Consider the following 27,995-nt stretch of genomic DNA (forward strand, 5'->3'; position numbering starts at 1 on the left):
GTCCTTGGCTTCTTTCTTCCTTACATCACACTGCCAAACCTTTATAGTTCAATATACCTGTCGTCCTCGATCGAAAATCAGAAAAAAAAAAGAAAAAAGAATAAGAACAGTCTTGTTATTGAGAAAAGCTTAGGCTCTTGCGATTTGCGGAGATGTCGTTAATCAATTAACGCATCCGTTTTTATCTTCTCCAGGTTCTTTCTTGAATCTAATCTTATTGCCTTTTCCCTCTGTAATTTTTAATTTATTTTTTAGGGTTTTCGGATTGTAATTTTTGTAATTTCTTTTCTTTTCTTTTTAATTTTTGAAATCTTATCGTCTAATCTCATTTTGATCCTGTAATTAATGCTCGATTCATTTTTCTTTTTGAATTTCTTTAGAAAGTTTTCTCAATTTCTTAGTTAATACGTGGGCGTAATATTGATTAACTTCGGTTTGGTTGCTGAGAAAATCGAAGGAGTGTAAAAGGAAAAATGGAATGATTTTTAATGCTACAGTAAATGCGGTTAACTTACTAATAAATAAATAAAAAGTGTAACTTAAGTCCATTTTTATAAAATCTTCAAGCAATTTTTTTTTTTTATGTTTTTCACCTGTGTGAATGCATGCGAATGAAATTTTATTAAAATACTCAGCCAGTTAAGTGGGAGAAAAATGTGATTAGAAATGCGACTGTTTTATCTTATCAGTTCTATTACTTTAAATTTTTGGATTATTTAATAGCTATTACAACTTGAGCATTAAAAGGAATAGCACTATTCTATGAATTTTATTGTAATGATTATTTTATGCATGCGTCTCTGTTCTAATTAGATGAGTATTGGCATGTAGATTTGAATGCATATTTGAGGGTGGCTGCGTGGGGCAGTGTTTAATGTTAAAATGCATTGAAGGAATTAGAACTGCAAGATTTTTGGTCTTCTTTGATTTTGCTTATGAAGAGAATGGATCGTCCTGCTGGTGGTGAGGGTCCTGCTATACTGCAGTTACATAAATGGGGTCCCTCAGAGTTGCCACTCAATCTGTCGGAATTTCGTGAAGCTTTTATATCTCCGAAAAAGCAGTTATTGTTATTGCTTTCATACCAATGCCAAGCTTTGCTACTTCCTCTGATTACAGGTTAATATCCTCACCTTTTTTATTTCTCTGTTTCTAGACTGCCAAAGTTTTATTGTATTTTCATGTGGGTTTGAAGGTCTTCATCTGCGGGCTTAGTTTAATCAATTACTTGCTATTGCTGTGCATTGAGTTTCAATTGCATGGGTATTCTGATTTATTTTTACATTTATTGAGTTTTCCCTTTTGGTTTGCAGGGGGCTCTGTAGATGCTTATGTTTCAGAAAGTAGTTATGATGAGAGTCCTCAAAATTCAGATTTATTAGCTTGTAGGTCTAATGCAAAGGATGATATTCCATTCACTTCTGGATCAGCAATGGATTCTAATAATGGTATTTCCCTTGAACGTGGATTTTCAAGGTCTAATAGTTACCCTTTTCTTTGTGATGTAAACTCATTGGCTTGGGGTATGTGTGGAGATACATATAATCAGCACAAGGATGGTTCATTTACAGAATTTCTCTTTGTGTCTGGCAATCAAGGTGTGATGGTGCATGCATTTTCTCAGCCTGATAATAGCTGTGTGCCTGGAGCAACGTTAGAGGGTGAGTTTAGGGAAGGGACATGGGTCGAGTGGGGGCCTTCATCCTCATCATTTCAAAATATAATGGAACAGAAGCCAATTGATTTGTCTTTTGAAGCCTCTGAAAATACTATAGATAAAAGCAGTGCGAATGGAAATATAGAAGTTCCAAACAAGATAAGTAAGAAAGCTGGGGATGATAAATTGTCAGGAATTGCTACTTCAAAGAGGTGGTTGCGATCATTTTTCACTAAAGCTGAAACTGTTGAATATGAGGGTAACATTTGGACCAGGTTTCCTGAGAAGTCGTCATTTCCTTGCTCTGCGAAAGTTGTTTCTTTTGGCATTTTTAATGGTAATTTACCAATTCTTAGATTCCTTTGTAAAGAGAACTCTTCATCTGGTAAGCAGAGCTGCCCAGAGACTGTTGTGAATCTAGAAAATGGTTCCCATGAAAATGTAGAGTTGGATACATCTGATGTGGGTTCTGACACTTCATACAAATGTACTAGAGTGTTCTCTAGCGATTCACATCAGTTAATTGGATTCTTTTTAACACTAATGAACCCTGCATCTGCCAATACTAGTGATGAAAGTGAGAAAAAGACTAAGAATATAATTTTCGTTGCCAGGTTGAATAGTTGGGGAATTCAGTGGGTTTCTTTGGTGAAGCTCAAGGAAAGTGTAAATACATGCCCACTGGTTGAGTGGAAAGATTTCCAATTTTCTGATGATTTTCTCATTTGCCTCAATGCTTCTGGTTTAGTGTTCTTCTATGATGCAGTGTCTGGTGAGCATGTTGCACATCTTGATATTTTACAGACTTGCGGATTAAACTGTCTTGTGAATTTGCCTGAACCAGAAAGTTCAAATCTAGATGATGGTATGCAAAGAAAGTCAAATTATAAGTGTGGTAATTTATTTGGTAGAAGAACATTTAGGAGGCTACTTGTTGCATCTTATACATCTCTATTGGCTGTGATTGATGAATATGGTATAGTATATGTGATATATGCTGGTGACTGTATGCCAGACAAGTTTTATGCATTTGACAAATTGCTTCCACGTTATCAACATTTAGGACTTGGGATGTTAGTTGGTTGGGATGTTGGTGGTTCTGATGTAAGCCATCAAAGGATATATTTTAGTTCTCCAAGTTCTTGTAATCTAAATAGTTCTTCCAAAATGAAGGGAATTGTTTCTTTTTGTGATAATACTGGAAGCAATTTGCTTCAGAAAATCCATGGCTGGAACCTTTACGGAAATGGGTGCCTTCGTGATTCAGTCTTGAATGGCTTTTCCGCTGCTTCAAAAGTAATGGATGGGAAAGTTCATGATTCACAAATACAGTTCCACCTTATGCGAAAGATTTTTCTTCCAACAGATAGATATAGTGATGATGACTTTATTTGCTTTTCTCCTTTGGGGATTACTCGGCTTATTAGAAGGCATGATTTTAAGGAACCAAAGAGTTCTCAAGTTGTTCATTTTGATCTGCATACAGATTCAGTAGTCCACGATGATAGATGCTTGAATTCAGGAAGTGAAAAATTCTCTCTCCAAGGAAGAGAAGAAGCTTCTATTGGAGAAGCTATTGGTTGTACTTTCCAGGGTTGTTTTTATTTGGTGACTGATGGTGGTCTTTCCGTGGTTCTCCCTTCTGTTTCAGTTTCATCAAATTTCCTTCCTGTTGAAACCATTGGTTATCAGCAACCGAGTATTAGTACTGGTGTCGGATGCCAAGCAGAAAGTGCACTGGGACTGGAAGAGCCAAAAATGTTCTGGTTGCCTTGGAAAGTTGAAATTTTGGATAGAGTTCTTCTCTACGAAGGTCCTGATGAGGCAGACCGTTTGTGTTTGGACAATGGTAAGAAAAAAATAATTTGATACAGTTTCTTTTATATATCTGCAAAATATGGTGATCATAATTGTTTTCCTTAGCCTGCTTTTATTGTCTTCTTTACCATCTACTTTGCCCATTCATCCTAAACATGGTTCTTACACATTTCTTTTCAACTGTACTGTGTTTGTTGTCCTGAGCTGTTAATTGACAAGGCAGAATTGCTATGTTTCTTGATAATTGATGTCTGCTATGCACTAAGTTGGGTTTTAGCTGTTGATAGCTAAAGTTATTGGTAACTTTTAAGTCTATGCATTGATCCTGGTCATTAGTTAATTGATCTTTATACTCCCTTGATTTAAAATGGAAATTGTGAATTTTTTAGTTCAACAAAAAAGGAAAAAAGTCTGCATAATGGTTTTACACGAGGATGGAAAATTTTGTAGCTACTAAAGAGAGAGTGGAGTATCTGGCATGTGTTATGAGGTGACTATTTACTTTTGTAGCATTAGCTTCAAATTTGGAGTTATGACTTTACGAGGTTTTATGGGTTTGGAAGTAGGGAAACTTGAATAGAATTACTATTGCCACTTTCAATAGAAGTTTAATTCTTGTCATAGTGGTAGGTTTTACTCGTTGTAGATTGTAAATTGTACAACTTTCTTTGTGGTGCAGGTATGGCTTTAATGCCAAAACTTTGTTTTTGTCTATTGGCCTAGCTGGTTGCTTGAGTAACTGTAAAGTGCTATTCGGTTCTTTTCAATATCATCTTCTATCATCTATAAGTTTTTACTTGTAGTTAGCTAACAGAAATAGTGGTTATGGCATTTATGATAGATATGGTTTGTTTGATCTAGTAAAAGCTGTCTACTTAAGTTATTAAGCTCAGCAGCAAATTATCTTTGTTTTCTAATGTTTTCTTGTTGCTGTTTCTGAAGAGAAGATGATTGTTTTTGAAGGATCCTTCCTTGTTTCTTCCTTTTTCTTGTTGCATCATTCTTGTGCTATAGAAATACTTTGGAATGAATCTGGAGATGTTAAAATGAATTGTCACCTTTTCTTATATGCAAAATTAGTAGAAATGCTCTTTGGATTAGTTTTTTTATTGTATCATTTGCTCTTGCCCTGGAATATTTGTATTGTTGGGATGTATATCAGGAGTAGAAAGAATTTTCATACCTTTTGTATGAAAATGCATAATTAGAAAGTCAGTCCTGGGTATTGAATTCTCCAGTTTCTTGTGATGCAAGAAATATTTGCACAAAGTTGCTCCTTGAAGTTCTTTTGAAGGATAGATGAAATGAATGAGTTGAAGGCAAACTCATAGTACCGAGTGTTGCTAATGCATGCTTATGCTGCTATAAGCTGACTGGGATTAGAAAGACTGTTTTGTATTGCAATGCTTTAAGTCTTGGTTAAGGTAAACTGGGAGTGGCTTAAATTCAAAAGGCTGTATTCTCTGGAGGGTTCTGTAACTTCTGCTGCTCCCATCTTGTGAGTTGTGAGTGACAAATCTGTTCTACTGTTAGTGAATGGTTTAAAAGGAAGCTGTAAAGTGCCACTAAAAGTACCCATTTTAAGAACTCTAATCTTGTTTTTCTGTGATGACTACGACTACAAACTTTTTTTTATCCAAATTGATTTTGGGGTTGTTTCCTTTTTATACTCCTTATTTCTTTTATATCTATGGTTTAAAATTATGGTCGATTATTTGCTCATGGATTATTGCATCATTAGCGAATGCTGAACTAAATTTCCAAATTTCATGTGAATTGCTGCCATGTCAGGATGGGATCTGAAGTTTTCACGGATGCGTAGGCTGCAAATTGCATTGGCCTACTTGAAGTTTGATGAAGTAAAGCAGTAAGATTCTTTCTTTTCATTTTAAATTCTGCATTGTTAGTCTTTTCTTCTCCTTTCTTCTCTTCTATTTCTTCTTTGTCTTTTCTTTTTTTTTCTTATTCTTTCTAAAGTGACATTCTGTACAACATGCTAAAATCTCATTACTTATCTGTTTATGGTGGCATGGAATATATCTATTTGTATACCTCTCGTTTCTAACAGCCAATTTAGTGCATGGATATATGTGTAATGTTTCATGGGATATATATCTTTGTACAAAGCAGAAGGCTACTATATTCTTATTTTGTCATTCACCCTCTCTAATAATTCCAGGAGGAAGCTATGAAATAGATAAGTTTGAAGGAATATCTATGCTATATGTAAATTTATCTCGTTTTTAGTAGCCAATTGAGAGGTTAGCTATTTGCATTGCAGTGTCATCTTCATTTTCCTGATCATGTTGGTATGAACATGATATTGATTTGATTATACCATACATATTGAAGGAATTGTGTCACACTTAAAAAGTATATTTTATGGGATTGAGCAAGAGAGGGACAGATGGGAGAGAGAGATCTGAAGTTTTATTCCACTTGATAATCATTTTATTTTATTTTGGCATTTTCATGTTGTATTCTAGGTTTTTATATGATGGTAGATATCCTATGCTGTTATCTAGTTGATTCTTGTTAAAATTTTGTTTTGTATAGGGTATTGTTGTAATCTACTAATTTGCATTTCACTTCTTTTCGCCTTTTCACTTTTTCTTATCCTGTGTATCATATAAAATTCACTATGTTTTGCAGTCCTCTCTGCTGTGTTGTATGCCCAAAGGAATACATTGATTCTTCAGTATTTCATAAATAGAGAATTATAGGGGTTTTGTTCCATGGATTAGACTAGATTTTATCGAGTAATTAATTAATTAATTTCTCCTACTGGATTAACAGATCTTTGGAGATGCTTGTGGGTGTAAACCTGGCAGAAGAAGGTGTTTTAAGATTACTTTTTGCTGCAGTTTATCTTATGTTTGGAAAAAATGGCAATGATAATGAGGTTTCTGCTGCTTCAAGGTTAAGATCTCTTATTATCTTTCATTGACTAGGATGGTCTCACTTTTGTTTATGTTTGCCCCTTGCAATGCACATGGGAAGTGTAACTGCTTGATATCTAGATAACAGTGCACAATAGAAATAGATGTTATAATTGCAATGTTTTGCCTTTTTTTTTCTGTATTTTATGCCTGCTGTAACCCTCATCTCCAAAATGTACAGGGGTTTTATGTTGAAGGTGAAGATACTTAACACTATTAAGGGGAGGGGAGGGAAAGGAAAGGGAAGGGACGGAGGGGAAAGTAGGAACCCTTTCCCTTGTTTGGGCAACTTAAGAAATAAAAGAAGTAAAAAGAAGCGATTGTCAACAAAGCCACCCCATGTTTCATTTAAAAGGCCCATATTTTAATTCCCCCAAATCTGTGGGGGAGGAGGGGAAGGAAAATGCTAAAATTTATTTTATATTAAAATGTCTATAATACCCTAATTGCTTGCATTTTTAATTCTACAGAAACCTATCTCTAGCTTCCTCACAGGTTAACAGCTTGGCTAGCCATTTCTATCCTTTTTTTTTTCCTTCTTGAGCTCATTTCCGTAACTTTTCAATTTTATTTTGGTAAACCTGCAATCTTTTGTTGCCTCTTTCTCCTTTGGCTTTTTTTCTTAACCTTGCTTTGTACATGAATTAATTTTTGTCAATTCTTTTGGTTCCTTGACATGAGAAAATTTGATTTTTTTTTTTTTTGAACTGAAGATTGTTTTATTTGCTTAAAGATTATAAATGAAGACAACTTTAAAGAGAAAAGATAATTTTTCTTTACATAGTTCAATTAATGCTATTTTATTTAGAGGGGATGTAATTGGAAAAATACTTTATGGTGTACTAGTTCCTTTCTTTTCTACTCATTAACCAAATAAGGGATTTTGATAATCCTTCTCTTTCCTTTTCCTTACTCATTTTAACTACCCAAACAAAGGAAACAAATTTCCACTCCTTTCCTTTCCTTCACTATCTTCTATCTGAACATAGTGTAAGATTTGGAAAATCCCCTATCGAATAATGTTAGTAATTAAAAACCAAATATTCAAATCAAAACTATTCTTAGTCTCCTACAACAATAAGGATACTGATTGCTGAGTTGGGCATCTATTGCTTCCTAGTGAAGTTCTCAATGCTAGTGTTCAGTTAATTTTTCTATGGGCAGTTATCTTGTTTTCTTTCACCTTCTCTTTGAAAGATTTAGGTATTCTATGCCTGTTTGCTTTTTTATGATATGGATCCTTGGTATTTGACTCTTTTGCTTGGTGGGTCATTGGTCCTTATGGTGTTTGATTGAGGTACACACTACAAGGTTAAGGATTCTTATACTTATATTTCCAGATTCTTTTCTATGTACTAATTAGTTGAGATAAACTTCCGCTCACTTTCTCATGGAGCTTTACATTTTCTTATATTTATAACTATTTTATAAAATTGTACATATTCTTTATTTGAAAGTTTATTTGTATTAATCCATAAATTCCTACTTGTATATAAGCAAATCTCTTTCTGGACTTTAACTTGGAAACTTAGTCACGTAGTTAAATGGTTGTACCTCAGAAAACTATCCTACCGTTTAGAATGGGCATGGATTTGATGACCTGATCATCCCTATATAAGAAAAAAAGGTGGAAAAACCTTGTCTGATGCTCTAACCCAAATCCAAGCAACATAGCTAAGATGTATCAGATATGCCCACAAAAGTTTTTTTTTTTTTTTTTTAAATCTAGGATATCCAAATGAAGTATTGGATACATATCACTGGAATTTGGACAAATATTATATTGGATTACATATGATACAAGATTTGGCTACCCTTTAGAAGTCTCTGTACTACTTAGGTGTTAATCCAGTTGCACATTTTGGCCTCACTTGATTGATGTATCAAAAGTGAATTTCACCTTTTATTACCCCTATCCTTCCCCTCCTTTCTTAGTCTGAGAAACTAGTTGAAAGGTGCATCCTTTTTTTCATAAGATAGGTGTATGGATTATGATCATTTCAAATTTGGTCCCTTACTAAATTATTGAATTTATTGGTATGGTGTTGCTGTTATCTACAACTTACATTTCAAATTAGTATAACTGCCTGATGACAACATTGTGGTTGACTTCACATATCTGCCAGTGTCTTTCCTTGGTTTGGCATGAATTATACTTTTATGCCATGTTCTTGTCAATATCTATATCATGTCGGATGTGAATTTGGTATGGTTGGTTTTTTTTTTTAATTTGAATACTAATTTTTTATGGATGAGTCGGATTGCCATGTATATCTTCTAAACTTATATTTTTACATTTCATTTTCTAATGTTACAGGCTACTGAAATTAGCCACCTGGTTTGCTACCAAAATGATCCGCGAATATGGATTACTCCAGCATAAAAGGGATGCATTCATGTTGCAGGCCTTAGATAGGCACCTTGTCCTTGCTCTTCCTCCAGTTTTACCTGATAAAACACAAAATGAAATGGGAACTTCCATAAGGCTTCGTGAGATGGCTCATTTTTTGGAGATTATTCGTAATCTGCAATATCAACTCAGAGCAAAACTTAAAAAGCTGGGCCAAGGATTGGTATGATTTGGATACTCTATGCTGGTTGCGTTCTATCCTTAGAAATTTAAGTGACATATTTTCCATATGACACAGGTGGATCGGGAGGAGCCATTAAGTATAGTAGATCCAAATTCCTTGCAGGATGAATTTCAGTTTTCAATACCTTCAGTGGATTCACTGGAGACATTGGATCAATATGAGCTTCAGACTCCTGCATTGGCCTTCCCAACCAACAATAACGAGAAGCTTGCTTTGGTGCCCAACAATTCTCTGAGTACTGAAGTTTATTTGGATTCAGAGGATCCAAGTGAAGCATCTGCCCTTGTTCCCCGAGGAGTGGTCTCAGGGAAAATTCTTCCATTTGAAAATCCCAAAGAGATGATTGCCCGTTGGAAAATAGATAAACTGGATTTGAAAACTGTGGTAAAAGATGCTTTACACTCTGGTCGCCTCCCTTTAGCTGTTCTTCAACTGCATCTTCATCATTCGAGGGAATTCACATCTGATGAAGAACCTCATGATACCTTCAATGAAGTTAGTGACATTGGAAGAGCTATTGCATATGACCTATTTTTGAAGGTAATTAATTGAAGGTTAAGTACATGAAGGTGAAGTTTTTCCATATATCTATAGTATATTGACTGTACATGAACAACAGGGTGAAACTGGACTTGCTATAGCAACATTACAAAGGCTTGGAGAGGATGTTGAAATCTGCCTCAAGCAGTTATTATTTGGCACAGTGAGGAAAACTCTCCGTATGCAAATTGCTGAGGAGATGAGGAGATATGGTTACCTGGGATCATTTGAGTGGAATATATTGGAGAGAATATCACTTATTGAGGTATGTGAAAGTGAACTGTTACATGCCTTATATTTCTGTTAAAGCCTGTGTAAATGCAATTGAGTTCATACCCAAGCCATTTCTGTGGAGCTAAAATTTTTTCTTTTTATCTCTCTTGGAAGCGGCTTTATCCTAGCTGTAGTTTCTGGAAAACATTTCATGACCGTCTGAAAGGGTGCTTGCAAGTGACATCAACTTTAAACTCACCAGGAGGGGTTCATTTGTGCCTATTGGATTTTTTCAACAATTTAATAATCGAGTGTGGTGAGATTGACGGGGTCATTTTAGGTGCATGGGCAAATGTTAATGAGAAGTCATCTGATTCTGTGCTTGATCAAGATGGTGCTCATGCTGGATACTGGGCTGCCGCTGCTGTGTGGTCCAAGGCCTGGGATCAGAGAACCATTGATCGTGTAAGCAACTTTTCATGTCTTCCTTGCAGCACGTTTCTTTTAAAAATGTTATGAATTGTATTGAAATGTAATGCAAGGAAATAAAAATTTTGTAGTAAGACATGTTCATTGGGCATTATTGTTTATAATGCTTGGGTTTAATTTCTCATCATCCGATTGACTGAATTTGATAAAAAAAAAGATTGGCATTGGGTTGAAGCAAAGCTTAAAGGGAAACCTTCTATGTGATCAGTTAGTAGGGGCGGGAAGGAATCTTCTCAGTAGAGATCATCCATTTTAAATGGCTAACATTATGTTGTTAAAATGAAAGCTCATTCCATTCTTGTTGTTCCAGTCAAATTACTTAAGACTGGAAAAAGCTTTCAATGCATCTGATATGTTATAAAGCAATAGAAATATTGACCAGCATCTTGAACTTTAAATTGAACTTGGTATTTATCCATGTCAAATTGATATCTATAATTTTGGCCTTAATTAGTTTAACAGAAGTGAATTATATTGACAATTATTTCTATGGGATAAATCTTGGAAGCTGAAAACATATGAAATCTTTGAAGGATGATTTTTGTATTGCATGCAAATTCATGTTTGCATTAACACACTTATTGGATGGTGGACATAAAGATGTCTTTTTTAAAACTTCTGCTTTTCAGATAGTATTGGATCAGCCTTTTGTAATGGGTGTTCATGTGTCATGGGAGTCGCAATTGGAGTATCATATATACCATAATGACTGGGAGGAAGTCTTTAAACTCTTGGACCTTATTCCTACATCTGTTTTAACAAATGGAAGCCTCCAAATAGCTTTGGATGGTTTCCAGCCTGCCTCAACTGTTGAATGCAGTGGATTTCCTGACTTTGGCAATTATATTTGCTCTGTCGAAGAACTGGATGATGTATGCATGGATGTTCCAGATATCAAAATTTTTAGGTTGTCTTCCTCTCTTATGTGTTCTACGTGGTTAAGGATGCTCATGGAGCAGGAGCTTGTAAAAAAACTAATATTTTTTAAAGAATACTGGGAGGGCACTGCAGAGATAGTATCACTTCTTGCTCGTTCAGGCTTCGTTACAAACAGATATAAGATTTCATGTGAAGATAATTCCATTGAGAGATCATCGGATCTACATTTCTCTGGCAGGAGTGAAAATTTTCATGTGGATACTGTGCAAGCTCTGGATAAATTACTTATTCGTTACTGTGGACAGTATAACTTGCCAAATCTTCTGGACCTTTACCTTGATCATCACAAGTTGGTTCTCAATGATGATTCACTTTTTTCATTACAGGAAGCTGCAGTAAGTTTCATAAAATGTCCAGTGATTGTTAATGTCTTTTGTATTCGATCTTTTTTTTTTTTTTTTATTGTTAGATATTTAATAACCATCCTTCATTATTTTATTGGTTTTCATAATGGGACTTGTCTTTGTTTGAGGTGATTTTCTCTCATTCTAAATTTGTTATGAACTTCACCTATGTGAAACAAGGCATGCGTTTACATGTGGATTATCTTAAAGCTTTCTGAGATTGTCTGCTTACCTACTAATGTCTCTACTAGATTGTTCTGTTCTATGTGATAAACTATTTTTGTATGTTCTTACATGTCTTTTCTCTCTTATTGATGCAACTGTTCAGGGAGATTGTCATTGGGCAAGATGGTTGCTCTTATCAAGAATTAAAGGGCATGAATATGATGCATCTTTTGCAAATGCTCGTTCAATAATGTCACATAATTTAATTCATGTTGGCAACCTCCCTGGTCATGAAGTAGAAGAAGTAATTCATACTATTGATGATATTGCGGAAGGAGGTGGAGAGATGGCAGCATTAGCAACTCTAATGTATGCTTCTGCTCCAATCCAGGATTGCTTAAGTAGTGGGAGTGTTAACAGGCATAATAGCTCCACAGCTCAATGCACATTAGAAAATTTGAGACCTGCTTTGCAGCACTATCCTACATTGTGGCGCACACTTGTTTCTGGATGTTTTGGAGAAGATACATCTTTTGGTTTCTTAGCTGCCAGAGCAAAAAATGGTTACTATTTTACATTTCTTTTTCTTGTTTATTCATGCCCATAAAAAATTATGTATTATCTTAGGCATAATTTTCTTGCCTTTTGGTTTGGAAATGCAGCTTTAGCAGATTACCTAAATTGGCGTGACAACATCTTCTTCTCTACTGGACGTGACACTTCACTACTACAGATGCTGCCTTGCTGGTTCCCTAAGGCTTTACGGCGGTTGATCCAGCTTTATGTGCAGGTCTCTTTTCTTTTCTCATTTTTTTTCTTTTAATCAAATATAGTGTGGTGGGTAATGGGTTGCTAGGCAAGCTGTGTTCATCTGGCTTTATCATGCTTGCCTTAATGCAAGGAGATGTCATTTTATGTTACCTCTGACAGATTTAAGATCACTTATATTTTAAATTACATCTATTCACTCTCTCTTTTTGGCATTTTACTTTTCCTTTATCATGTAGTTTGCATGATGTTGCAGGGTCCCCTTGGATGGCAATCGCTTTCAGGTTTGCCTACTGGAGAATCTTTGTTGGATAGAGACATTGAATTTTACATAAATGCTGATGAACAAACTCAGATTAATGCTATCTCTTGGGAAGCAACTATACAAAAGCATGTTGAAGAGGAACTTTATCACTCTTCACTCAAGGTTTATCCTTATTCTCCCAGGATAATTTGTTTATAATATACCAAATGGCTAATGAACATCCAAGAGGGATAACATTTATTTGCTTACTAAATGATTTCCCCCTATTGCCTTCATTTTTACAGTAAGGATGATGCATTGATATCTGGGTTAGAATTTCATGTGTATTGTGAAAGGATGATGTGTTGAAATCTGAGTTAAAATTTCATGTGTACTGCAGTGACAAATCAAAATTCTTGCTTGAGTCACTATAACAGATAATTAAGGGGAATATTGGACTTATTTTTCTATGTTCAAAGGGACCTGTCCTTTTGAACTTCTGTGTCAGTAAATTCTGTACTTCTCTCTAAATTCTTCTGATTAAAAAAAAAAGAGTGAAGTACATTGAAACTAAGAATCACCATTTGCTTCCTTTAGGTAACTGGGTTTTTATTCTATCTGATGAACAATATGACTTAGGTAAAGCACTGATGGCTGCATCATCGTATTTTGTCTCAAGTATTTAGACACAGGGAGCATTTGTTTTATTAAATAAATCTGATTTCATCATGGCCAGTTTTTTTTTTTTTTTGTGTTTTTTATTTATTTTTCTTGGAAGCTCATTAGTTTTTCTGGTATTGTTCTCTTGCATGAGATATCAAAATAGTCAAATCATTTTCAACTTTGTTCAGCCTCTTCTCTCCTTTCTCCTTGTTTGTATAAAATGAGTAGTTTACTTTCCTGAAGTAACTGCATTTAGAGTATATATTGCTGCTGCTTGTTGGATGTCATGCTTTCTCTTTCTACTTCATTTGTTTGACTCTGACGTTTATTTGGGTTATTGCTTCTGTTAGTTTAGGTTTGTTTCTGGAATTATCCAGTTGTTTTAACCATAACCATTTTCTCTCAGTAGTTCTATTTCTTTTTTTTCACTTTAGGAGACAGGACTTGGACTTGAACATCATTTGCATCGTGGACGTGCACTTGCAGCTTTTAATCATCTTCTTACTTCAAGAGTTGAAAAGTTGAAAATAGAAGGGAGATCCAATGCTTCTGGACAAACAAACGTTCAATCAGATGTCCAAACACTTCTTGCACCTATATCTGAGAAGGAAGAGTGTCTTCTTTCATCTGTAAGCACTTTGTTTTCATGTTATTTAGATTACAATATATTTATGATTGAAATGAGTGAGATTGACTAGACTGAAAATGCATTAATGGGGGTCGGCTTATGCTACTTCAGAATTACCAAGAAGATAGCTAAGCTAGGGCGGCTATGTTTGATAATGATACTGCTGTAATACTCATTGCTGTTGAATTTTCAGGTCATGCCCTTTGCTATTACCCATTTTGAAGACACTGTGTTGGTGGCATCATGTTCTTTTCTTTTAGAGCTTTCTGGTTTATCAGCCAGCATGCTCCGAGTTGATGTAGCTGCACTGAGACGGATATCTTTCTTTTATAAATCCATTCAAACAAAGGAGAATTTTAGGCAACTTTCCTCTAAGGGTTCTGCATTTCATGCTGCAACACATGATGACAATATTATGGAGTCTCTAGCCCGAGCACTGGCTGATGAATGTATGCACGGGGATAATTCAAGGAATTCTAAGCAAAAGGGATCTCTAATTTCAGTTTCTAGTAAACAGCCTTCTCGAGCTCTTATGCTTGTGCTACAACATTTAGAGAAGGCTAGTCTTCCACAATTAGCCGAGGGAAAGACATGTGGATCTTGGCTGTTAACTGGTAATGGTGATGGCACTGAATTGAGATCTCAACAAAAAGCTGCAAGCCAGTACTGGAGTTTGGTCACTGTCTTCTGTCAGATGCATCAGCTGCCCTTGAGTACAAAATATCTTGCTGTATTAGCAAGAGACAATGACTGGGTATGCCTTAATTATTTTTACTTAATTTCGGAATGGCAATTTTTCTTTGACTCCAAACTTATGGCGTCCTTGTCTTCTTAAAGGTTGGATTTTTGTGTGAAGCTCAGAGTGGAGGGTACTCATTTGACACAGTGTTCCAAGTTGTAAGCTTGTTGTTTGTGAACTTTTTCTTTTGAATTTTGTTATCTTTGTAGTTTAATGCTTGATGGTGTTCTACTATGTTTTTAAAAATTTGCACCATTTTGATCCCATTACTTTCATTGTCATGTTTCAGGCATCAAAGGAATTCCGCGATCCTCGTCTTAAGATTCATATACTAACAGTTTTGAAAAGCATGCAGTCAAGAAAAAAGGCTAGCTCCCAATCATACCTGGAAAAGAGGAGTGAAAGTCTCTTTCCAGAGGAAAACGTTTATATCCCTGTTGAACTCTTCAGAGTTTTAGCAGATTGTGAGAAGCAGAAAAACCCTGGAGAGGCCCTATTGCTAAAAGCAAAAGACTTCTCCTGGTCTATTTTGGCCATGATTGCATCATGCTTTCCAGATGTGTCTCCACTGTCTTGCTTAACAGTTTGGCTGGAAATAACTGCAGCCAGGTTATTAGAAACACCTTGAGATGAAATTATGCTTTTATGATCTTTTCATTTTGCTACTCTACTGTCACTTCTCACTCCAATATCAGTCTAGTATGCTTCCTTCTAAGATTTTGCATTTTTCTTTGTGAATATAACCATTTTTGTTACTAGAGTTTTAGATCTGATTAGATTTAGTCATACAGGGAAACTAAATCCATCAAGGTGAATGACATAGCTTCCCAGATAGCAGATAATGTTGCAGCAGCTGTAGAAGCTACCAATTCCTTGCCAGGTGGCAGCAGAGCACTTTCATTTCATTACAATCGGTGGAATCCAAAACGAAGGCGGCTTTTGGAATCTGTATCTAGGACTCCCTTGTCTGGGGCATCCGATAGTTTGACAAGAATATTTTCTGATGAGGGCAGTACTGCTGGGGAAGAAAAAAAGGTTGAACTCGGTGAACAGATTAATGTTTCAAGTGATTTTAATGAAGGTCCAGCTTCTCTGGCCAATATGGTTGCTGTGCTTTGTGAACAGCGCTTGTTTCTGCCTTTACTAAGAGCATTTGAAATGTTCCTCCCCTCATGTTCTTTACTGCCATTTATCCGGGCTCTTCAGGTTTGTGAGCAGAACTAAATTCTAGCTTTTTTATTCATCTTTGCTACTTTTTAAGCAGGAGAGAACTGCTATCAATGTGTAGAAGCCTTGCGAGGCAGTTATCACCAACCAGTGGTAGATCTGTCCTAATAATCATCAGATACAGGCTGCATTTTCTGTGTTTGCCTCTGGTAGTTGTTGTTTGGATGCCAAACATACACACTTTGTGCCTTAGAACGAAGTAATTGGAAAATGAAATTGGAAATGCTTTAAAAAACTTAAAAAGATGATACTCAAACATGCATATATATAGATATGTATGTGCGTATGTACGTATGTACGTATGAGTTTTCTCTTCTTAGCTTAATACTGTGGAAATCTAATCTTCATTATTACTTGATTAGTTGATTTTATCTATTTTAGTTAGGTCTCTTATTTTTAGAATAAGGAGTGATTTGGGTAATTACACCAAATCCATTAGATATTTTCCTATTATGTGTAAAGAGTAAATTTTTCCTTTGATTAGCTGTTTTAATGCGTGAAAATCTTGGGTTTTAAGGCTAAGAATATTCAGTCTTTAACCTATATGTTGCCATGCAATTCTAGTATTGTTATAAGAAAACTATAAAAGAATAAAATAGTTTTATTCTAGAGATTTCTTTATAGTATCAGAGCTAGGATTTCCTTTCAGTTGCCTTTTCTAAATTTGTCACGTGGAAGGCTTCTTCCATCTTCACCTACACGTATGTGGGTTTGTTAGTGTGGTGTTATCTCACATATAATAAATATAAAATATCCTATAGTCTTATATTCAATTGGATCTTTCCACTTGATGCCAATTGGTAGTAAGTTGGATGCTTAACATGGTATTAGAGCACGATTTGAACCTTTGAAAATTTTCACTCGGAGTCTAGCATGGCTAGGGTTGGCAACAGGTCGGGTTGAGGCGGGTTTTTGCTCGCCCCGAACCCAACCCGACTTCATATCCGCCAAACCCAACCCCAACCCGAATTTTTTTTAAAAATTTTTTTCATACCCGAACCAGACTCGACTTGAAATTAATAAAATATTATTTTTTTAAATATAAATATATAAATATATAAATATATAAAAATAAAAAATTAATTTAAAAAATTATTTTTATATAATGTAGGATCGGGTCGGATTTGTCTAAAACCTGAACCCGACCCGACCTGAAACCCGATTTAAAAAAAAAAAAACCAGACTCTATGGGCTCGGGTTGGGTCGAAATCCGTCGAGGGCGGGTTGGGTTGCCCACCCTAAGCATGGCCAACGGAAGGGAGAGCACGGCGTTAGAGGTTACCTCTAACCCTAGAGCTAGCATTATTGGAATAGGTTCTATAGCTCAAAAATATAATTTTCTAGGTGCCTTGAGTGTAAAACTAGAGAAATCAAATTCTTTGATTGTGGATTCAGGAGCTTCAGACCATATGACTGGGGATGCATCTGTATTTAGTAAATACAACCCATGTAATGAAAAATTCATAGTTTGAATTGCTGATGGGTCACTTTCAAAAGTGGTCGGTGCAGGTTCCGTTATTATTTCCAAAGAGATAACACTTGATTCTGTTCTATTTGTCCCAAATCTAAGTTGCAATCTACTATCTATAAGCAAACTTACAAGAGACCTTAAGTGTGTTACTAAATTTCTTCCAAATATGTGTGAATTTTAGGATTTGGACTCAGGGAAGATGATTGGTAATGCTAAGATGTGTGTAGCACTCTACATCCTAAGAGCTAATAATTCTGAAAGTCAATATTAGAAGACATCTTATGTGGCTTCATCCTCCAATAATAATAAAGATAGTATTATCATGTGTTGGCACTATCGGTTAGGTCATCCAAATTTTTTGTATCTCAAAAGGTTGTTTCCTTCATTATTCAATAAAAATCCTATTAACTTTCAGTGTAAAGTCTGCCAACTATCCAAACATATCCGTACAATATATCATAATTAGCCTTACAAATCATCCCATCCTTTTTCAATGATACACAGTGACATTTGGGGTCCCTCTAGAGTAAATAAAATTACTGGTTCTAAATGGTTTGTCACATTTATTGATGATCACATGAGGGCTACTTGGGTATTCGTTATGAAGGAAAAATCAGAAATAGGCCAGCTATGCCAAAACTTCAACAATATTATCCAAACTCAATTCGAAACCAAAATCCAAGTGTTGAGAATTGACAATGGGAGAATACTACAATTCAATCCTTGGATCATATCTAATGAAGTATGGTATAATTCATCAAAGCTCATGTGTCGATACTTAGCAAAATGGAATTGCTGAAAGAAAGAATCGACATTTGTTGGAAGTTGCAAGATCCCTCATGATGCTTGCCCATGTACCTAAGCATTTTTGGGGTGAGCCTGTTTTTACCGCTACATATCTTATAAACAGAATGCCCTTTTGAGTCCTAAAATTTCAAAGCCCTAGCCAATCCCTTTTCGGTTCCTATCTTCACCTTCGAATTATCTTGTCTATTCCCATTAAAGTGTTTGGATGCACTGCATTTGTTTTTACTAGCCAACAAAATCAAAGCAAGTTAGATCCCAAATCCATCAAATGCATATTTCTCGGATACTCCCTGAATAAAAAAAGATACAAATGTTACTCACCAGTAACAAAGAAATTCTACCATTCCATGAATGTTATCTTTTTTGAAAATCAACCTTACTTTCCCAAAACTACCATTCAAGGGGAGAATCCAATCACGCTAGAATATCAGCTTTGGGAATATCCTATTATTGAACTACCAAACACTTCTCCAACTCCCTTTCAAGTCCAAAACGTCCAACCAGATCTCCCAACTCCTTTTCCAGTCCAAAACATCCAACCAGATCCTCCATGCCTGAAGTCCACACAAGGGAAAACAAACAAAGAATTGATTATCTATTCAAGAAGACATAAAACTCAGAAGGATCTAGGAGAATGTACACCTTCAAAGCAAAGCCAAGAATCTGAATCGATTCCAGAGATACTTGAAACCAACATAGATAACACTCTTACTAAATCTGATTCAATTGAATCTTTTGATGATCTTGATCAACCGATTGCTCTAAGGAAAGGTGTGAGGTCATGTACTCAATACCCAATCTGTAATATGGTTTTTTATGAAGGTTTATCACCCAATTATTGAGCTTTTGTTATCACACTAAACAGTATGCAGATTCCCTATAATATTCATGAAGCACTCATGCAACTAAAATTGAATATGGCTGTTTTGGAAGAAATCAGAGCCCTAGAAAAGAACAAAACATGAGAGATTTCAGAATTACCTAAAGGGAAAAATCCAGTTGGGTGCAAATGGATTTTTATTGTCAAGCACAATGCAAATGGAAGTATTAACAGATTCAAAGCTTGCCTTGTTGCAAAAGGATTTACTCAATCTTATGGTGTTGACTATGTGGAGACATTTGCTCTGGTTGCTAAACTTAATTCAATTTGGGTGTTATTATCATTGGTAGCAAATCTAGATTGGCCACTTCACCAACTAAATGTCAAAAATGCATTTCTTAATGGGGACCTAGAAAAAGAAGTTTACATGGAAATCCCTCTAGGATTCAAAAACCAAGACAATTCTAGCAAGGTATGTAATCTTCGAAAGTCTTTATATGGTCTCAAACAACCCTATGTGCATGATTTGATAAACTAACAAAAGTGGTAAAGAAGTATGGTTTTTCACAATGCCAGACCGATCACACCATGTTTGTCAAATATTCACCTGAAGGAAAAATAGCCATTCATATTGTCTATTTGGATGACATTATTCTTACTTGAGACTGTGTGGAAGAAATTAGCAAACTAAAAGACCTCCTAGCCAAAGAATTTCAAATCAAAGATTTGGCACACCTCAACTATTTTCTTGGCATGGAGGTAGCACGCTCAAGGAATGGCATCTCTATTTCACAACACAAGTATGTCCTAGATTTACTAATGGAAACTGGAATGCTTGGATGCAAATCTGCTGACACCCCTATGGACACAATGAATAAGGTAGGAATGCAAGAAAAAAGTCCACCAACAGATAAAGGCAAATATCAAAGACTTGTTGGGAAACTCATCTACCTCTCTCATACAAGACCAGATATCGGTTTTTCGGTTAGCATGGTAAGCAGATTCATGAACAACCTAACCGAGGAACACTTGAGAGCTGTGTATTGTATCTTGTAGTACCTAAAGAAGAGTCTTGGCAAAGGGTTATTTTTTAAGAAGACATCACTTCAAAATGTTGAAATTTACACTGATGCTGATTGGGTTGGATCTGTTACTAATTGAAGATCAACTATTGGTTATTGTACCTATGTGTGGGGAAATTTGGTTACTTGGCGAAGCAAGAAGCAATTTGTGGTGGCTAGAAGTAGCGTGGAAGCTGAGTTTAAAGCTATGTCTCATGATATATGAGAGGGAATTTGGCTAAAAAGGTTGCTAGGGGAGTTAAAGGTCTCTGCAGAAGAATCCATGAGGATATTCTGTGACAACAAAGCTGCCATAAGTATAGCAAAGAATTCTGTTCATCATGATAGGACTAAACATGTGGAGATTGATCGTCATTTCATCAAAGAGAAGATAGAGGAAGGAATTGTTAGATTAGTTTATACTCCTACATGCCTCCAAACTATAGACATACTAACTAAAGCTCTCTCTCGAAACAACTTCGAGAATCCGAAGTCCAAGTTAGGCATGATTGACATCTACCACCCAGCTTGAGGGGGAGTGTGAAAATCTAATCTTTATTATTACTTGATTAGTTGACTTTGTTTATTTTAGTTAAGTTTCTTATTTTTAGAATAAGGAGTGATTTGGGTAATTACACCAAATTCATTAGATATTTTCCTATTATGTATAGAGAGTAAATTTCCCCTTTGATTAGTTGTTTTAATGCATGAAAATCTTGGGTTTTAAGGCTGAGAATATTTGGTCTTTCGCTTATATATTTCTAGTATTGTAATAAGAAAGATATAAAAAAATAAAATAGTTTTATTTTAGAGATTTCTTCAAATACATTAGTGTAACTTAATATGTTGTTTGTTTGAACGCCATAAAACATACCATGAAAGTGATGGTATCTTCAAGACCTGAACCTGAATAATTTTGTTAGAGTGATATTTTCACTGTGGATATGAAGTAAAAGATGTGGATGCTGTATAAATGTAGAAAGAATGAAGAAAGTGGGGGTCGACCAAAAATCACATAGATTGAAGTGATAGGAAGAGCTTGGCATATTTGTATCTTTTAGAGGATGTGCTACTAAACAGAATGGTCTGGAGGAAATAGGTACATCATCCATGTAGCTTAGTTGAGTTGAGTTGTATGTCTTGAGCTGTGACCATAGCTGATGAAATGATGCTTTTGGAAACAACTATGGAAGAGATTTTTTTGTTGGTTGAATAAAATGTTCTTATTTGCCATGCACATGACGTATATGTTTCTTTTCCTTTTTTTTTTTTTTTCATTTAGTGCATTTATATGTTTCAACTGCTGAAAAGTAGTGCTATGAAGTCTTGTAACAGTAATTATTTTATTCTGGGTTTGAGTTTGAAATAAGGTTGAGGATTGAAGTGATTATGTTGTATAAAATCCGGCATACTTTCCCTCCACTATCTTTTGCTTTTTACAATTTAGTGCATTTATGTGTTTCAACTGCTCAAAAATAGTGCTATAAAGTTTTGTAATAGTAATTTTTTATTCTGAGTTTGGGTTTGAAATAAGGTTGAGGATTGTAGTGATCATGTTGTATAAAATCTGATCTATTCTCCCTCCACCATCCTCCTCCCCCTGTTTTCTCTTTTTCTTCAGGCATTTTCACAAATGCGTCTGCCTGAAGCTTCAGCACATCTTGGTTCTTTTTCTGCCAGAATTAAGGAAGAACCAAGTCATTTACAGACAAATATAGGAAGAGAAGGCCAGATTGGAATGTCATGGATTAGTTCCACTGCTATAAAAGCTGCTGATGCTATGCTTTCAACTTGTCCATCTCCTTACGAAAAAAGGTGCTTACTGCAACTTCTTGCTGCTGCTGACTTTGGAGATGGAGGCTCTGCAGCAGCTTGCTATCGACGACTTTATTGGAAAATTAATCTAGCAGAGCCTTCATTGCGTAAAAATGATGGTCTGCGCCTTGGGAATGAGACTCTAGATGATACTTCCCTTCTAGCAGCACTAGAAGAGAACATGCAGTGGGAGCAAGCACGCAACTGGGCTAGACAGTTGGAGGCTAGTGGTGGACCTTGGAAATCTACTGTTCACCAAGTTACTGAAACTCAGGTAGAGTGTCACATATATTCCTTCTTGTGGTGCAATGCAATTTATTGAGGTTATTAACTTGTCCATTTGACCATTTGAATTAGATTACTTATCTAGTATTTAACTTGTGAGAAAACAGTTAATTTGAGTTCAGAAGTATGACATGCCCACAACCACCAGTTTGTTGCCTGTTTTTGCAGTATTTTTTTCGCTCTAAAAATTAGTTTAATATCATTCCTTTGAAACTTGTAGAGAAATTGTAGGGACTTTTTATGCTTTCCCACTTACATGTTTTACTTCGAAGTAGAATCCATTCTGTTTATGGTGCTTAAGTTGTGAGGGGTCATTTAACTCTTCTGGCAACTGGATTTGTTACAGCCTTATGCCCTTATCCTTCCAGCATTAAGTTTGGAAAAATGCTTTGACTATTTCATCTTGGGCCTATGCTTTTTGCTGGTCTTTGTAGCCTTGTTTTGCTCTTGAAGATCCTTTTTGCATTCATTGGAACTTTGTGCTGTTGTTGTATACCCTCATTCCTTTTTCTGTTATCATCTATTTACTCTGTTTAGCATTGTATTAAAGGAGCAAACTGAGGTAGGCAACACACACACATGTATATACATCACATATGGGTGGATTGATTCATGGCTAACTATAATTGAAAACCTAAGGGGTTTTAGGAATGTGCCGTACTTTGATATTATATTACAGGTTTGGAAATAGTATATTAGAGTGTTTTAATCTGGTGCTATGGCAAAAGGACAAAATATGGAAGTGTAAAATGAGGATATTCTATCACAATGCTAGATTTGGTAGACCATATTTATGGATACAAGGTATTTTAATTAAAATTGGATTTCCATCTATAGGAAGTTGATGAGAATTTTGATGAAGAATCTTCTAGGCTTAAGAGTAAACCTAATGTTGAGTTGTCTTACAAGTAAGGATTGTTACTTCATGACAATGGATATTCTATCTATGCTCAACACATTGTGAAGCTGAGTTCCAAATGAGGTCATGTCTGGAGGAAATTTAATGGTTTACTGCTGTTTATTTTGACTTCTGATATGCTACATACCTTCTGCAATGAATGTTCTTTTCTAGCAGTAGCCTCTTGAACTTCTGGATATCAACTCTCTTTGTCCTTTAGGCTGAATCCATGGTAGCTGAATGGAAAGAATTCCTTTGGGATGTCCCTGAAGAGAGAGCTGCTTTATGGGGTCACTGCCAGACACTATTCATCAGATATTCCTATCCTGCTTTACAGGTATGCTTTGATCGTACATGTGAAAGATATCTGCCGGAATCTTTTTTTTTTGGCAGCTTGCTCATTTATTCTTGATGCGAATTTACTGCTATATGGCTTGCAGGCAGGGTTGTTTTTCCTTAAGCATGCAGAAGCATTGGAGAAAGATCTTCCAGCAAGAGAGCTTCATGAAATGTTGCTGCTTTCTCTTCAATGGTTAAGTGGGATGATAACACAGTCCAACCCGTAAGTGATTTATCCAAATTGAATTGCTTCTTTGCATCTAAATATTCAGGCCTCTTTTCTAACCTCTGCACTAAATTTATCAGAGTTTATCCTTTACTACTTCTGCGAGAAATTGAGACTAGAGTATGGCTTTTGGCCGTAGAATCTGAAGCTCAAGTGAAAAGTGAAGGAGAAATAAGTTTAATGGGTACTAGCCGGAATCCTCTCATAGGGAATATTTCCAACATTATCGATCGAACTGCTAGCATAATAACAAAGATGGACAATCATATTAATTCAATGAAGAATAGAACTGTGGAGAAATATGATGCAAGGGAACCACACCTCAGAAACCAAGCATTAGACTCCAGCTTTTCTACCGTGACAATTGGGAGTTCAAAGACAAAACGGAGGGCCAAAGGCTATGTGCCATCAAGAAGGCCATTGGTGGACACGGTAGATAAAGGAGCTGAGCCTGAAGATAGTTCCAATTTTCCCAACCTTAGAAATGATGTCCAGTTGCAAGATGAACGCCTAAAAATTGAAATTTCTTTTTCTAAGTGGGAAGATAGGGTTGGACCTGGAGAGCTTGAAAGGGCTGTTCTATCCTTACTGGAGTTTGGACAAATAACAGCTGCCAAGCAACTACAACAGAAGCTGTCTCCAGGACAGATGCCTTCTGAATTCATACTCGTGGATACTGCTTTGAAACTTGCTGCAATGTCGACTCCTACCAGTGAAATAACAATAGCAATGCTTGATGAGGAACTTCTTTCTGTTATTCAGTCATATATACTGACTGATCAGCATCTCATCTACCCACTGCAGGTACTTGTTATCTCTGTAGTTTTTCATATCTCCAATTTCATTTATCTGTAACAGTTAATGTAGGTTTTGAGCAGTTAAAGTTTAATCAGAGTTTCCCTTGTTGGTTGGCTTCTCATGGTTCTTCTTTAACTTCCTGGTTAGTTGTTATTCTGATATTCCTACCTGACTCCTATATTTTGAATGTCAAAGGTCTTGGAGACTTTAGCAACTGTTTTCACTGAAGGTAGTGGACGTGGGTTATGTAAGAGAATTATAGCAGTTGTTAAAGCTGCAAATGTCTTGGGTCTTTCATTTTCAGAGGCATTTGGCAAACAGCCTGTTGAATTGCTACAGCTACTTTCTCTTAAAGCACAGGAGTCCTTTGAGGAAGCAAATCTCCTTGTGCAAACCCATGTCATGCCATCTACTAGTATTGCTCAAATTCTTGCAGAATCCTTTCTAAAGGTGATTTTCCTTATGCGCTTTATATTCACTTGAGTGTTGATGCTTATATGAATGCTCATTGCTTTTGGTATGTGAATTTTAGCTGTGATGAGAAGCCTGTGTTTCTGTTTCAATCCATATCTTTGCGGTGCACCTAAAATCACTGAGAAATGTATATTTGTCTGACATTGCTGACTACTTTTGTTTGTATTTCTATATAACCTTTGACCTCACATCTTCAATGTGCATTAGGGTTTATTGGCTGCTCATCGTGGGGGATATATGGATTCTCAGAAAGAGGAAGGGCCAGCTCCTTTGTTGTGGAGATTTTCAGATTTCTTGAAGTGGGCTGAACTGTGTCCTTCTGAACCAGAAATCGGCCATGCGTTAATGCGTTTAGTGATTACTGGACAGGAAATACCACATGCCTGTGAGGTATTTTCTTGTTATAACAATAATTGAAGATCATTTTATGGGAATAAAAGTATCAAGCTTGCTAAGAATATGAAAATGTGTGTGTCATATGTAGAAACTTTTTTAAGAAATTTGTGAAACTATAACCAGTATAGTATTGATGTTTTGATTACCATCATTTTTTAGAGAAGTCATTTTTTAAAGCCAATCCTTATAGTTGTGATTAGGCATGAGAGTCCAGTGAGAAAGGGCTTTGTTGTTTTCGTTGTAGTATGATCAATAACTCTCATTCTATTATATCTTCTTTAGTTGTATTGCTTATGCAATTTTTATGCTTTCTAAACTTGTTATTTCAATAAAAGTATGAGATTGTCAAGTCAAAATTTTCTGTTTATTTTTTTCTTGCTTTAGAGGGTTCTTTTTGATGCTGTGAGCATTTCATTCTCTGGAAAATTTTGTTCTCAGGTTGAGCTTCTTATTCTTTCACACCATTTCTACAAATCATCAGCATGCCTTGATGGAGTGGATGTTCTTGTAGCCCTTGCTGCGACCAGGATTGAAGCTTATGTTACTGAGGGTGATTTTGCATGTTTGGCTCGCCTGATAACTGGGGTTGGGAATTTCCATGCCCTTACTTTCATTCTTGGCATTCTCATAGAAAATGGTCAATTGGATCTACTTCTTCAGAAGTATTCCACTGCTGCAGACACAAATACTGGCACTGGTGAGGCTGTCAGAGGATTTCGAATGGCCGTTCTGACATCATTGAAGCATTTTAATCCTGACGACCTTGATGCATTTGCTATGGTTAGTGTATGCTTGTTTGGCTTCAATGCCATCTGTTTTAGTTTAGCCAGTCAATATCATCTTTTGGAAAAACTGTTTTGAGTTTATAAATATACATCATATAGCTAGCTGGTTAAGGTTTTTGTTCGAGACTAAGGCTTCATTTGGATGGAGGGCACCTGCCACCGCTGCTGCCCCTAAAACATTTATATTGATATTTTAACATATTTAAATATATTTAAGAATTGAATTTAAATAAGAATACATTATTCATTTAATAAGATAATAACTTCATCCCAGGTTTATGGAAAATCTTATATGAAGCCCAGCCTGAATCTGGCCAGGCTTACTGGTCTGAGCAGGTTGCCTGGCGCTTGAACAAGTCCATTTAGGCCATCATATTTAATATATTTAAAATGGGCCACTATACTGGCTCAGAATTAGTTTGATGGTCATTTTATATGTTGTCATTCGATTCCATGCAGTTCTTAGTTAAAGATTCCTCATCTAGGCTTTCGTGAAATATTTTTCTCATTTTTCCAAGTTCATATACTTAAAAACTATTTTGGACGATTCATCTGTTTCCTTTCTGTCATGCTTTTCTTATTTGCAGGTTTATAATCACTTTGACATGAAGCATGAAACAGCTGCTCTGCTGGAGTCACGAGCAGAGCAAGCTTTCCGACAGTGGTTTCAACGCTATGACAGAGACCAGAACGAAGACCTCCTGGAATCAATGCGCTATTTCATTGAAGCTGCTGAAGTTCACTCTTCAATTGATGCTGGCAATAAAACACGCAGGGCTTGTGCCCAGGCCTCCCTTGTCTCCCTTCAAATACGAATGCCAGATTCTAAGTGGCTCAACCTATCTGAAACCAATGCTAGGCGAGCGCTAGTTGAGCAATCGCGATTTCTAGAGGCTCTAATAGTTGCTGAAGCCTATGGTCTTAATCAACCAACAGAATGGGCCCTAGTACTTTGGAATCAGATGCTCAATCCAGAACTGACAGAAGAGTTTGTGGCTGAATTTGTGGCTGTGCTTCCTCTTCAGCCATCTATGCTTATTGAACTGGCAAGATTCTACAGGGCTGAGGTAACAGCCAGGGGTGATCAGTCCCAATTCTCAGTTTGGCTCACTGGTGGAGGGTTACCAGCAGATTGGGCCAAATACCTTGGGAGATCATTTAGATGCTTGTTGAAGAGGACTAGGGATCTGAGGTTACAGTTGCAGCTGGCTACATCAGCTACTGGGTTTACTGATGTGGTGGATGCCTGTATGAAAGCCTTGGATAGGGTCCCTGACAATGCAGCGCCTCTTGTCTTGAGGAAAGGGCATGGTGGGGCTTACCTCCCACTAATGTAAAAAAAAGGATTGTTGATATTGTGAGATTATGATTTTGGCTGAGGCTTATGATTATTCTGATGGTTAAGAGGGATGATGATTGATAGGATGGTGATGCTCATTAATCTGATGATAGTTCCCTAGTTTTTCCACTTGCGATCATCATTGAAAGAACATGTGATATTGGCAAGATATGGAAGTTGTGGATTAGCTGAGGACCTTGAGATGTTCTGATTGTTGTATAAACAAGTTTGGACACACTCAAACTAGGAGCGGAAAAAAGTGACCGAAAGAATGTATTGTTTTTTTTATTTAGATTTAGATTAGGGTTTCATTGCAATCAAAATGTTGTATGATGGTTTGTTCCATTTGTTCCATTTTTTGGGAAATATCTGTTTCAGTTAGCAAATTGCGGTAGGTTGTAGATGCCATTGGATGAATATTTAAGCGTCCATTATCATTTTTGTAAGAAATGTACAGTTTGTTCATTCTTTTTGAAATATATGGATAGTTCATTTGCCTTCCCTTTCCTCTCCT

The 27,995-nt window shown here is 36.1% G+C and overlaps 1 protein-coding gene across 5 annotated transcripts; it reads left to right on the top strand.

Moving 5' to 3' along the window:
- On the top strand, positions 1-27,982 carry LOC111293165 (spatacsin carboxy-terminus protein). Of its 5 annotated transcripts, none has more exons than XM_089766360.1 (27): positions 58-194; positions 832-1,119; positions 1,314-2,429; positions 3,309-3,506; positions 5,267-5,342; positions 6,272-6,394; positions 8,732-8,987; positions 9,063-9,548; positions 9,628-9,813; positions 9,936-10,226; positions 10,880-11,524; positions 11,862-12,261; positions 12,361-12,488; positions 12,723-12,893; positions 13,808-14,002; positions 14,195-14,755; positions 14,839-14,898; positions 15,030-15,349; positions 15,532-15,946; positions 21,748-22,215; positions 23,345-23,461; positions 23,565-23,686; positions 23,770-24,493; positions 24,683-24,937; positions 25,169-25,351; positions 25,796-26,137; positions 26,730-27,982. In XM_089766360.1, exons 2-27 carry the CDS (start codon positions 936-938, stop codon positions 27,477-27,479), a joined length of 8,772 nt encoding a protein of 2,923 aa, XP_089622486.1. In that variant the 5' UTR covers positions 58-194; positions 832-935; the 3' UTR covers positions 27,480-27,982. The 5 variants fall into 5 exon arrangements, with proteins under 5 accessions (XP_022741666.2, XP_089622486.1, XP_022741669.2 ...); XM_022885934.2 differs by having other exon boundaries at positions 1,314-1,448; XM_022885931.2 differs by having other exon boundaries at positions 1-194; positions 1,314-3,506.
- Positions 27,983-27,995: the final 13 nt, after the last annotated feature.

The sequence above is a fragment of the Durio zibethinus genome, chromosome 10, assembly GCF_047325235.1.
Source record: "Durio zibethinus cultivar Kanyao isolate XHJ-2024 chromosome 10, ASM4732523v1, whole genome shotgun sequence".
In the NCBI taxonomy this organism is placed as follows: domain Eukaryota; kingdom Viridiplantae; phylum Streptophyta; class Magnoliopsida; order Malvales; family Malvaceae; genus Durio; species Durio zibethinus.